Source organism: Urocampus carinirostris, chromosome 4 (genome assembly GCF_059441175.1).
Source record: "Urocampus carinirostris isolate Australia breed hairy pipefish chromosome 4, RoL_Ucar_1.0, whole genome shotgun sequence".
In the NCBI taxonomy this organism is placed as follows: domain Eukaryota; kingdom Metazoa; phylum Chordata; class Actinopteri; order Syngnathiformes; family Syngnathidae; genus Urocampus; species Urocampus carinirostris.
This window is the reverse complement of record NC_142352.1, coordinates 11,269,033-11,282,063: the sequence shown is the minus strand read 5'-3', so window position 1 is coordinate 11,282,063 and position 13,031 is coordinate 11,269,033. Positions and strand designations below refer to the sequence as shown.

General features: G+C 39.2%; 1 protein-coding gene across 5 annotated transcripts in view; it reads left to right on the top strand.

The window, feature by feature from the left end:
• Positions 1-303: 303 nt before the first annotated feature.
• The window catches only part of tle3b (TLE family member 3, transcriptional corepressor b), a 41,776-nt gene continuing 29,048 nt past the window's right edge, over positions 304-13,031 (top strand). For 4 of the 5 annotated variants that reach the window (XM_088333638.1, XM_088333637.1, XM_088333636.1 and 1 more), the window contains exons 1-5: positions 304-765; positions 4,941-5,125; positions 5,333-5,433; positions 6,803-6,866; positions 8,321-8,365. In XM_088333638.1, coding sequence (XP_088189764.1) covers positions 5,102-5,125; positions 5,333-5,433; positions 6,803-6,866; positions 8,321-8,365 — 234 coding nt within the window. In that variant the 5' untranslated portion in view covers positions 304-765; positions 4,941-5,101. The remainder of the gene's footprint in view (positions 766-4,940; positions 5,126-5,332; positions 5,434-6,802; positions 6,867-8,320; positions 8,366-13,031) is intronic. The other variant, XM_088333635.1, reaches the window with a different exon arrangement.

Genomic DNA, 13,031 nt, shown 5'->3' with positions numbered 1-13,031 from the left:
AACATTGTCGATGCTACCAGTGACCCAGACGATAGATGAGCCAAAACGGGCAACACGAGATGGTTCTCTTCTTTGTTTTTGTTCCAGTACAAAAATATATATAGTTTGAAATGATTTAAAAAGGTATAAAATACGAAAAAAAACGTGTAAGTTCACAAGTATGAAGTTGTCGAACACGCCGACTGTCACTTCAGATCCAAAATGGCGAGTTCGTGAGGTCACGTATCACCAACCAATCAGAAGAACGTTTGCCCGAGTAAACCCCACGTGGGATTTGCCGCTTCTGGTTGGTCGGAGAGGCCAATTGGTTAGCGAATGGTCCTCTCACGTCAGCCGCGTCGACTTCAGTCTGTGTGTGGCACACAACGCGCGACGGAGGAAGCTCGCTTGTGCTTTATTTCACAACTACCGACATTTTTTTTTTGCCAAAAGTCAAGCAGCGTTTCCACTTAGCGTTTGGACTCTCGGAAGCCATTTCGACTACTACTGGATTTAACGTGAGCGTTATTCGAAGGTGTTTCCGAGGAAAGGGGGGTTCCATAGTCCGGTTGGACGGAGGACGTCGTCCGTCGCCTTGGGACCACAAAGGGCATAGTGGAGGAGCGAAGAGAGGACGTCAAGAGAAGAGGGGGATATTTTTTGTATCTTCTTGCTTTTTTCGGTCACTTTTGCTTTGTGACGGATTTACTGGAACCGATGTGTGGATTTTAAATTTGAACCTGAGCTAAGAGGGAAGGCGAGGGAATCCGTGGACTGGAGACAAAGGTAAAACGGCGACATTACAGGAAGGGAAACGTGTACTGTTTGATCTTGTGAAATATATATATTTCTATATATAATATACATATATACATTGTGATTTTTTTCCCACGAGCAGCTGGAAGACATTTCTTGCGTGGGCAATTCACTGCTTTAGACCTGTTTTCGAGTCCTCCAACACAAGGTTTTAGATCCCATTTTATTCATTCATTTCAGGCAGTTCTATTCTTGTACACATGTAAATGTAACTAAAATCATAACATGTCAACCTCCAGGGCTCCATGCCTTTACAAAATGTTGTATTTTCCCTTACAAAATACCCAAAAATCTTACACAATTTTTTCCAACATGTTTATTTATGTAGTTTAACATGTTATATTGTACATGTGTTTCGTTATATCATGTATATTGTTAATTAATATTTCGTTGTGAGTTACTGAGTTGCTCGACATGAATGAGGTTTATTGTAAAAAAGTTCAAAAATCAAGTAGCTTGGACGTTCACTGTAGAAGGAAAAAAATACATGCAAATATAATTAAGTAGAGTAATACATTTTCTTATTCAAATTATTAATTCATTTTCTGCATTAAATAATTGTTGGTAATATACTGATTAAAGGGATAACCACAAACTGGTCTTATTTAAGTTTCTCCTTGTATACTTCCTTTTTTTCTTCACTTCTTTATACAACAATAATGATTCGTAATATAATGCATCAAAGCAAGTGAGCCGCTTGGGAGCCGGCTCTCTTTAATGAGTTGAGCCGAAAAAGCTGGTTCTCTAAAAAGAGACAGACTTCCTTTCACTACATAACTACCACATGAAATCCGAGGCGGCAGATGCATGCGCACAGTAGCATCAAACCGCTCGCTTCGTCTGCAACGGGAAAAAAAACATACCGAGATAGAGGCTAACGCGGCGAACTCGTTTGACTTGATTGATTTGCCGTTTTGTCATAGTCAGTGTATACCGGATGGTACCCATAATTGACAAATTTGCGTTTTTTCTGTACAGATTTTCTTGTACTTCGTACACGTCATGAAATGCATAATAAACGTACTTTGTACGGCAAAAACATACATGTTGACAGGTATCTACACATGTAAATGTAACCTAAATCATAACAGAATGCCTGACGAATAAAACCTTAGGGTTTCAATTGCATTGAGCTTGGTGTTCATCTAAACGGTAAAGGGGCAGTGTAAGAGAATGAATAGAATTGTCTTGTCATTGATTTCAACGAGGTGGAACATGGTTCTCTAGGGTAAACAAGTCATGAAGACTTTAAAGGAAATATAAGATAAAAGACTGACGGGATATATAGACCTACCCATTTACGACGTTCTGCTTAGATAATGTCCCAAGTTATAATCACTGAATTGAATTATCTAACTGTCATAACAACGTTGTGAAACATTTTATGCAACGAGATTAAACATTCCAGGGTAAACATGTCATACATAATTTAGTCAGGATAGTGCTTGGAGCCCAGCCTTTAGTTATAAAAATAGTGCAAAGTTTATGAATGAAAAATAATAGTACACCGTAACGCAATTAAGTTTAAGTACCACTACAGAAGTTGCTGGTGTCCTTCTACAGAAGCCACAGTTGAAAGCATTCTGGCTTAGGCATCACCATGTGGTATGCTAGTAGCAGGTAGTAGACAGGAACAACTTTTAGAGTATTTAACACAGCCCAAAGGATTATCGGCTGCGCTCTGGCCTGTTGAGCAAACATTGCCGGCTTTCGATACTGTAGCAGAATCATTGACATTATTAAAGACAATTTAAAGACCTGTCGCCCTCTGGTAGGCGCTACAGGTTCCTCAAAACAAGGACAAACAGGCTCAGAGGCAGCTTTTTCCCCAGGGCCATCACAACCCTAAACGATTGCACAGAACTGTGAAAACATGTCTTCTTTATAGCATTATCACTATTATAGATTAAGCCAGTTTTTTTAAGCACTGTGTTGCTTAATTTATCCAGATAGTCTTTATCATTTTTTTCTCTTTAAAGTAAATGGTCTGCATTTATATAGCGGTTTTCAAGTCAATGAAGACCTCCCAAAGCGCTTTACAATGTGCTTCACACTTACCCATTCACACACACACACACTCACACACCAATAGCGGCCATGCAGCCATGCAAGGTGCCGGCCTGCTTATTGAGGGCATTAGGGATTCAGAAAGTCTTTATATTACATGTTTTACCCTGGAGTGCCATGTCTAATCTCGTTACAATGTGTCACAACGTTTATCCGTGACAATAAAGATAATTCTAATGAAAAGTGCAATGATATTTAGCTGGAACTAAAATGACCAAAATGAGTCGCAAAGTCTGTATTTTCAGATTTGTGCAATTTTTTCTTTCATACCATTTAGCAGCAGCAAAAAATTAAAAAATAAGAAAATAGGTTTTCACAGTTTTGCATGTTCATTTAAGATGGTGATGACACTGGGGAAGAAACACTTGGACTGTCTGTCCTTATTTTTAAGGAACTTGTAGCGCCTACTAGAGGGCAACGGGTTAAAGAGGTGATGGCTACGGCAAGAAGAGTCCCTTTATAATGTTGACGGCTCTCCTGCAGTATCGCGAACCGGCAATTGGACCACTACATGTCGGTGTATTGTGTTGTGCAACCCAAAGCAAGTGCTACAAAGCACAAAAAAATATATAAACTAGCGAGACCCAAAGTGACCAAACTGCACCACTTAACTTCTCATTTAATTTACTCCGAGAGTCTTGTTTTACTGACTTCTCCAACAAGCAAGAAAAAGGTTTTTGGGTACCCATAACAGCAAGATGGTGTACAATAATGTCAGCTTCCTCTCTGTGAGCCCGATGTTATTTCAAATAAATACAAATTTATCAAACTATCATATTTTAATAAGTACATTTTTATATGTACAGTCATACCTCTACTTGGGAATTTAATCCGTTTCTTGGAGTAGATTTGTAACCCGAAAAATTTGTAAGTAGAGGCACCTTTTGAATGTAAATTTGCTAATCCGTTCTTAGAAATGCAAAAGTATGAGAGTTACAACAACAAAAAAATTACAATACCAAACAAAAAACTTAAAACAAGAGGCACACAATGTACAAAATCAAATAATAAAGGAAATAACAAAAATATTATCTTACTTTTTACTGACCTCTTTGTTTACTTGTCCTTAAGCAGTGTTTTTTGCATCCCTTAATTTCAGTAATTTCTTTTCGTTTAATCCACAGAAGTAACAACCATTCCATCTCGTCGTCCACAGACGATTTTTTCTTTGAAATGACGGGAAGCCTTAGGAAGGAGCCGTACATTTTAGTGGTTCCTTCTGCTTAATAATCGTGGCAATCGTAGATGTATTACAGCCATATATTTTGGTGACATCATAAATACGTGTCCCCTTTTCATACTGTTCAATTATTTCCTACTATGCTGCAATGTCCAGAAAAACTCTTTACTGTTTCTTTTCTCTTTGCTGCTCGCTTTTCCAAATGTCGTTCTTGGGGGTCCTTCGTTAATGTTTCGTATCGCTAGCATATAGTAGAATACAGTATACTGCTTACAGAGCGGGAATGGGACTAGAAATGGACACAAAAGAGAAAGTGGGCACAAAGAATAAGCGGTAGACACAATAGCAATCTGGTGCTCATGCATACGAATTGGGTTGCCAGGTACAGTACTGGTCTGTTTATCCGTAGCATGAAAAAAATAACTTGTAGCGTGAGGTATGTTTTTTACGCTCAGTTTGCTCGTAACCTGAAAAATTTGTATGTAGAGAATTTTGTAAGTAGAGGTATGACTGTAGTTTTTGTTTTTATTCAGTGCAATGTTTATTTTAGCAACTGAAATTTACCACTCAAAGGCCCTAAATAATACACAATGTCCCTTTAATGTTAGCAAATCAGTTATGATGGTAAGTGTCAGGGTGAGGAGGGAGGATATAATGTCCTCTCACTGTAACTTTGTGTTTTGACTTTGTTCTCTTTGTTAGGGCCACCAGAACCAGCCACAAAGGGAATTAGAGTGAGAAATATTGTTTGCAGAATGCCTTTAAGAATGTGATCCAAACTGCCAGTGACGTGATAACTAAAGTGTTGATAATCTCACTTGTGACTTGAAGAGATGAAATTATTTCCATTTTTGTGAAATAAGTTGAGATCCACACTTGTGTTTTTGTCCGTGTGTAGGAGAAGTGAGAGCTTAGATGCCGGGGGACTAAACAACTCAGAGCCACCGACGGTACCTTGTCTGCCGCCACCCGAGGAGGGGGTGTTGGTGATCTGCTTTACTCGGATTACGTGAAGCAAAACACAGGAAAACAACACTTCCCCTAGCGTGAAGGACAGATATGTATCCACAAGGCCGGCATCCGGTAAGTAGTAGCGTTAAGTTTGAAAATCAACATGTAAATTGGCCCTTCTGTGGCCTCTTCCAGTGTTGAGCTGCACACATTTCTATTTACAGTATGTGGTTGCAAGGGGTTTTTGATTCAACTCTGAATTAGATGACGTATCAAGTTGTATACTGAACGTGTACAGGCAGTTGGAGTTCGTTCATCAAATGGGTTTTTGCTTCATAGGCACCTCACCAACCGGGGCAGCCTGGTTTCAAGTTTACCGTGGCAGAGTCGTGCGACAGAATTAAAGACGAATTTCAGTTCCTCCAGGCTCAGTATCACAGGTAACGGTCAACCCACTGTATCAATAAAATATATAACTGACCGATATTTCCTAAATAGTAGATTGAAGTGTGACACTGTTTGACTCATTCAATGCCAGATGTTCCAAAAGGGGAGTGCCGTTCCCAGTCAATTTTTGCCATTTTCAATCATTTATGAAGGCCTTTAGAAAGATTACTTATGTAACTGTATAGGCACTTGGCATATTAAATAAAGCTTGAATCTTCATCTGTAATTAGAAAAAAGTGTGTTTGTAGTTATTAGGATTGTTTAGTAAACAACAGTTAAATACTTGTTTCCAAGAAAACTTTTGAGAAAAACGACTTTTTGTTAAAGGGTGCATTTCAAGCAGAACATTTTATTGCAAAGAGACTAAACTTATGCATGAACAATGCATTAACTTTGCAAGAACTTTTTAGCGCCCAATGTTTCAGGGGAGGTGATCACATGATTTCAGTCACAATGGCACTCGCGTTTCTGCGGGTGTGCACGAAATGTCATGCCTTGCGGAGAGACTTTGTCATCTTTTTTTAGAAAGAATAAAAGCTCTGTTGAAGTGTCCATGTATTCACTTTTCTCACCACACTGCTTGCCTATGCCTACTTGCCATATGGGCCTGGCTGGATACAGGAAGCATAACTAGGAAGTGAGGGCTTCCTGGATTTGTGGAAAAAGATGTGTTGAAAGCCACTCCTGCCATTTAATGGTGATTTATCAAACTGAAATGATTCCCAGAGGCTTTACACCTACTGATGACCTGTTCTAATCCCTTTATAAATATTTATAAACATTCAGATCAAGTCATGTTTGTTTGTATAACCCTTAATCACAAAGGGCTTCACAGACACAGAATGTCAATGCCTAATATGTCGCTTTGTTTTTCAGTACTATGCTTCATCATTCACCCTGCTTTGTAACGTTATAGAGCATGTTATATTATTAAACGTTTATTTTTCAGTTTCAAAACAATACAGGTTTCTTATACAAGCCTTAGACATACTTATATAAACCTTAAACATACATTCCATACAAAATATAGCACTGAAGAAACTTACGAACAAATTTAACTTACAAACGATCGTCCGGAAGCTATCTCGTTCGTAAGTAGGGCGTCAAGTTAAGTCGCGTTTATTTGTATAGCCCTTAATCACAATGTGTCTCAAAGGGCTGCACAGACCACAGATAATTGCAAACCTCAGACTATTCAAAATCAATGTTTACGTTTTGGCACTCAGGGACAATGCTTCTGAAAGCGTATTTATACATTATGGCAATGAATGAGTCAAAGTTTGTAACTCTATTATTGTAATGTTATTTTAATTGCCACAAACGGAGTTCATGTTCAAATATGTATCTTTCCCTCTTCTCAAGTCTTAAAGTGGAGTACGACAAACTAGCCAACGAAAAGACCGAGATGCAGCGCCACTATGTAATGGTAAGCAGAAAGACGTCAATTTGATCGATTGTCGTATCCTCCCTTTTGCCTCAGGTAAACGTTCGCAGGTGGCTGCGAGTCGTGATTTTGCGCAGACGTTGTGTTAGCGCTTGCATCTGCTGTGCCGTTGTTGACTCACTGCATCTGCGTATTCATTGGATTAGCAGGGCAGGGTGGTGGTAGATGAGGGGGCAGTTGAAACTGGATCAGGGGTCAAATGTCTATCCATTGATTGGGCATGTGTGGACTAAACCGTCCCACCCCTCACCTCTATGGCCCCAGGGTCTTCTTTATGACCCAATGCAACCCCTCCCAGAACACTAAGCATGACCTGCGCATGGGTTAATGGCCACTCTGTAGGCTTTGAGCACAAATCAAAGGGTTTCCTGTATTTTTCACCTCTTCTTAGCTATCTCAACGTGACTCTCCTGATTCCCATGTGGTCTCGGCATATTAGGGAACCTTTGTCTATGTTTTTCATCATCCTATGAGATGGTAGCAGGCGTCTGTCTTTTAAAGACACATTTCAACTTGAAATTTCTTATACAACTCGTATATACCTGGTGAGCATTTATACTAAATTACATTTGAAATGTTTCAATTATTATTGCTGGTACAGGTAACAGCCAATCGCAACTCAGCTTGAAAGCATCCTATTATTATAAATTTCAGAAAGCAAATGAGCTCAAATTGATTTTACCTTAACCTTGAATATAATGATGCCATTTAAGTCAATATTGCGTCTCACATAAATTAAATAAACAGAACATAAATCGAGATGTGTGTGTTGTTTTTTTTATTATAAAGCATTTGAGATTGATGTTGTTTCCGAGAAGTTTAAAATCGTTTTACCCAATTAAATGAAGGCATTAAGTGTTCATACACAGTCTTTATTTTCCAACTTTCGCTTTGCTTTTTGTTATTAAGATATACAACCCAAACTGTATTTAATCAGCAATATGCTGGGACCATGATGCAAGAAGCTGTACGACTAATGTGCTTACCTCACAATATGTAATCTATTGATCAGTCTACACTATAATGACATTGTATCTGTTGTGAAAGCATTTGAGTATAATCAACATGCTTTATTTATCCTCCATACTGAGATTTTTTTTGTCATAACATTTTGCCCACTGCCCGATGATTGCTGGATGGGCTCCAGCACCCCCGCGACCCTACTGAGGATAAGCGGTGTAGCTAATGAGATGAGATGAGATTTTAAGAGAATGCAATATTCCATAAGAATTTTTAAAAAGTACTTTTTTCTTTCATTTTAACCCTGACTGTAGATTGTGGGCCATACCAGGCAATGAGTAAAAAGATGACTCTAGAATGCAACATTAAGATTAAGTGGAATTTTAATCAACTTACTTGTATCCTTTTTTTTGACGATGACGCATGCTAGGTAGCATAATCACATAGTAATGCTCTTTCTTCTCTTTTGCTCGCAGTACTACGAGATGTCCTACGGGCTCAATATTGAAATGCACAAACAGGTATGTAACCGTATCGCCCCAGTCTGTGTTAGCCAAAACAATCTTGTTGTCCCTCCAGTCTGTGGAATTCACACACGCACCTGACCTTAGTTACTACCTTTATCTTAAAATGCCTTCAGGACGCACACACACACACACACATACTGGCTTTTTGTCGTGAAAATGCTGACAGGCTAAACAACAACATGAAGGGCAAGCTGCCTTGATGCGAATGGTTTGATAAGATTAAAGTGAAGTATTTGGCTGGCTGACTGTGAGAATTTGTTTTAGTGTCCTCTTCTGAATGCTCTGCTGTGTTTTCTTATATGTGTGTCTTGGCCACTTGCCTTGTATCAGCTGCACAAAAGCTCATTAGTTGAGCTGCCACCCTGCACTGGCCATTTTGCTGTAGGATACGAATCCTTAAGATGAATCTCCGACAGTGATGCTTGGTAACTGTGCATCTTAAATTATATATGTGCAAAATGTTACATTGGACCTTGGCTGTATTACGTTTGTATTGGAACCTTAAGAGTGCCTTTTGGAAACAAAATGTTGTCTTTTGTTAGTTAGAATAATTATTGATGCATATTTGTTTTAAAATAGAATTTAGTCGGATTATAGTCAATTAGCATGGTCACTCCTCCACAGTGCCAGACATTTGTTTTCATTATGCTGTAGATATGTTTTTTCTCAGAGTCGTAGGCCCTAAACCAGTGGTGGGAAAACTACAGCCAGCGGGTCACATGCTGCCTTTCAGGCTTAATAATAGGGCCCGCCAAACAAATTAGTAAAAATATAATGACAACACATATATTGGTAGATGAAGTACTCCTAAAAAACATTTGTTGTTTATTGTTTTTGTGCCACTCTTGTCCCTAGCGTCCCATTGTTATTCCTCATGTATTGCTGAGGTATCGGATTCAAGACTTTGTATCAGCAGATAAAAAAAATCAACTCAATCATTTTTTTCCTCCTGGCCTTGCCCAGCCACCATTTTATTTTTACCCAACAACACCCTTGACTCCAAAATTTTCCCACCCCTGCCATAAACCCAAATAACAGTATGATCTCTTTCTATTGTCACATGTATTCCTCACAAAGGATTTCCTAATTTTAGTTACAAATTTAGTTTTACTTAAAAATCCTAAGATAATAATTTGTGTTAAATATTTGTTACATACATTTTAAGAGAAAGTCACCCAAGAATATTTATTAAACTATGATGTTAGGACTCCAAGTAGTGCACAGGACACTTAATATTTCTGGTAAATGCGTGGTGGCAAAACGCATATAAAATTGGCTACATATAATGAGGATCATTGTAAAAAAATAAAGGCAGTCTATGATACACTTTAAATAATTGTGTATATAGGTAACGCTCAAAATCGTCAAACATCAGTCATGTTAGTTCATCAGTTATTCATTTCCAATTTCTGCATTTGTTGCACTTAGTGCACTTTAAATGTCCATGTCCTTCTTCACGGTTTCATTGAGCTCACTTCTAGTCAACCCCAGCTACTAATTCAAGTGAAGTGATTGTCTGTTTTTAGGGGTGTATTATAAATGTATGACAGTTGGAGGGAGGTAGGGAAATGGGAGGTATGAAGACACCACAGCCCCTCAAATCTCGAAGGTTAATGGCATCAGTGGAATGGTAACCCAAATGAAAGAGCAGGATACAGCTCCATTGATCAGTTTTGGTGGTCATGTGCTCTCTTTTTCGTTTATCAAGCAGGTCATTGTCCCTTCATCTATCAAGTGTTATTGGCTAGGCACTTGCTGTCTGCATGCTGTTGGTTGTGCACAAAACAATAGGGTTTACCTAGGGAAAGAGACAGGAAAGGCGTGAAATGCTCCAGGCTAAACGAGTTAATCGACTGCTGCTCTCCCATGTGTTTGAGTCTCCTTTTATTTTATCAATAAGCCTGCCGGTGTAAGCAGAGCACTCTGAATAATGCATGATTCCTGCCACCCCCTTATCCGAGCCTTGATGAGTGAGTGTTTGTGATGACATCAGCGAGGGGTAAATGGACAACCCCCTGGCCTTGGATTATTGGATGCAGGAAGCCATATTACTTTGCTCAGCTGGAAGATTTATTGCGATGTGAAAAAAGACATAAACAGGCTTTGTTGTTATCAGTACAAAGCAGATTTGAGAAGCAGAGTAATGAGCTCACAAACTCCCTTGTGTATATAAATAAATCCGCTCATCCCTTACATGACAAAGCCTGCAATATATTGACAAAGACACACTTTCGTACCTGTAACCATGCACAGCTATGACAAAGCCTGCAATATATTGACAAAGACACACTTTCGTACCTGTAACCATGCACAGCTGTCTACATGCTGCCGAAGAGTCAAGGAAACCTGCACGACTGCCAGGGGGTAATTTGTTTTGACAGTGTCTGTTACGATGGCAAAGACTTCACGCTGGAGCTAATCACCTTCACTTGCTGTCAATAAGTGATTTTAATTAGGGCAGCTCATTAGGCTGCCTCAGCGACATGCAAGGCTGACTATGCAGTGGGACTGGCTCTCCCGTATGTTGTCTCTAGTCGTACGTGTTTAACTCGCGAATGCATTTAGATGTCACTTGTCACTTTTAAGAAGATGGAGTGAAAGCACACTGACGTTTGCGGAAAGACATTTTTGCACAGTCGCGCCATCGGCAGACATTCTGTGGATGTTTCATGTCCTGACGAGGTGTTGGAACATACTCCTTCAAGAGGGGATTTGGCTTCCTGGATAGATGAAAAAGAGTGGGAGGTGGAGCAAAGAGCAGCAGAAAGGGAGCTTGTGTAAATGAATAATTTATACACGGTTCCCAGAATTGTTTGCCAAGGTGATGACGGCCGACCCATCTTTTAGCCAAAACAAACTAACTCCGTGAACACACACGCTGCCTCTCAAGGGAGGGTGATGAGGTTACTAGGGCTGTGTGTGAGACACATTTTATTTTGGTAGTGACTGTGTATGCCTTTGGACCTGCTGCCACTGGATCATGTTTACTGGAGTAGAAAGAAAGATGCACCCAATCTGTGTCTCTATAATGCTTTGGACCAAAAACTAAACTTTGTCTTTAGGACGTTATGATTCTAACTCTAACAAAAGAACCAGTTGAAGAATAAGAATATTTGATTTTTATGTGTATGTATATTCACGATAAAATGGCCCACATGCATTTTTAATCAACTAGACACAACTACACCTAGGGCCTCTTTCTTGCTGTGCTCTAACTGAGAAGATAATTCCCAAACAAGCTCCCACATTATACAGTATGCCACTTGTTTTCCTCTGCAATCGAATCCTTGTCTCTCCTTTCCACTTGGGGACTAAAGCCTGCAGCGACAAACAGCCAAATGGCTTTCAGCGCACCATTGACGAGCTTTCAGTGGAGAGAGAGAGAGGGTAAGCTCTCCAATGTGTGTTGCTGCTAAACAACCCTGAGTACCTGTAATTGCGGCGCTACAGTGAAAAGCCCGTTGCCCTCAAAGACTTCTATTTTCAAGGATTTTAAGTGACAATAAACTCCTTCTCGGGCCTATCTCTGCTGCTAAAAGCCCCGTGACAAGTAGTTTCTTATAAATGGGAGTGAGAATATTATACCGGGTGATGTATGCCTATGACGGGTAGTTTCCTTCTCTAAAGTACCTGTCATGAAAATTAAGCAAGAGCCCATTCACCCATTACAGTTAAACCTGTATTTATTATTGAGTGAATTTGGAAAAGCTACAAGTTGTTGCTCAGTGTTGTAGGTAATCATTTACTTGAGTCATATGTAATTTTTCACACACACTTAATATTCCTGGCAAATGTGCAGGGGGGAGGGAAAGTAGGTTGCAAGTGTCATTGGGTTCCTAGTGTTATTATACAGCTCAATTCAATGCTTGGCTTTGTGATCTGCTTACCAGTAGGACCTGTAGTTCAGGAACATTTACCTTAAAGCGGAGAACTATTTTCTTTGATAATGTTTGATATGCGTTTCACTTTGTGATTACATATAATGCATCATTAATGGACTCATTCTAAGAAGATGTATTCAAAAATGTGTCTTTCATGTAAACACACTGATCATATTCATGTGTTTTGCCAGCCAGTTACGAAACACATACTTCTAATATAAAACCATTCAGACAATTTTCTTCCATTTTACAGAGTTTCTAGTAAATCACAATGACCTCTGAGATAATTATGGAACCCGTCTTCGGGCTAACCATATGTTCTTTGAGGTCTTCTCTGCGCCTGCTGACTCGATGTTGCCGACCCTTTACTTGGATAAATTATTCACTTACTTGTTGTATAGAATGTGCTCTGCTTTTTTACACAATCAAACGTAATACATATGTATAAATGGTTTATTTGATAGGTTCACCAATACAATGCTAGGTTATTGAGCAACACTGGATTCCTTGATTATTTTAGTTTGCCACGCTACTCGGGTGGCCTTGAGCTGAGGAGATCTTCCAATGGACTGAGAAGAATATTTGATACATGCTTGGGATCTTTTTGTTTTTTGGTTCGCAGTTAAACAACTATAAACAAATGAATGCGCTTACTATGATCCAAAGATATTGGAAGGTTCCTGTCTCGATTATGCCACACCTGTCTGGTTTTAAGTTGACTACATTGGCACACTGTTGATATTACGTTTAGGTAAAAGTGAAAAAACATTACCGGATCA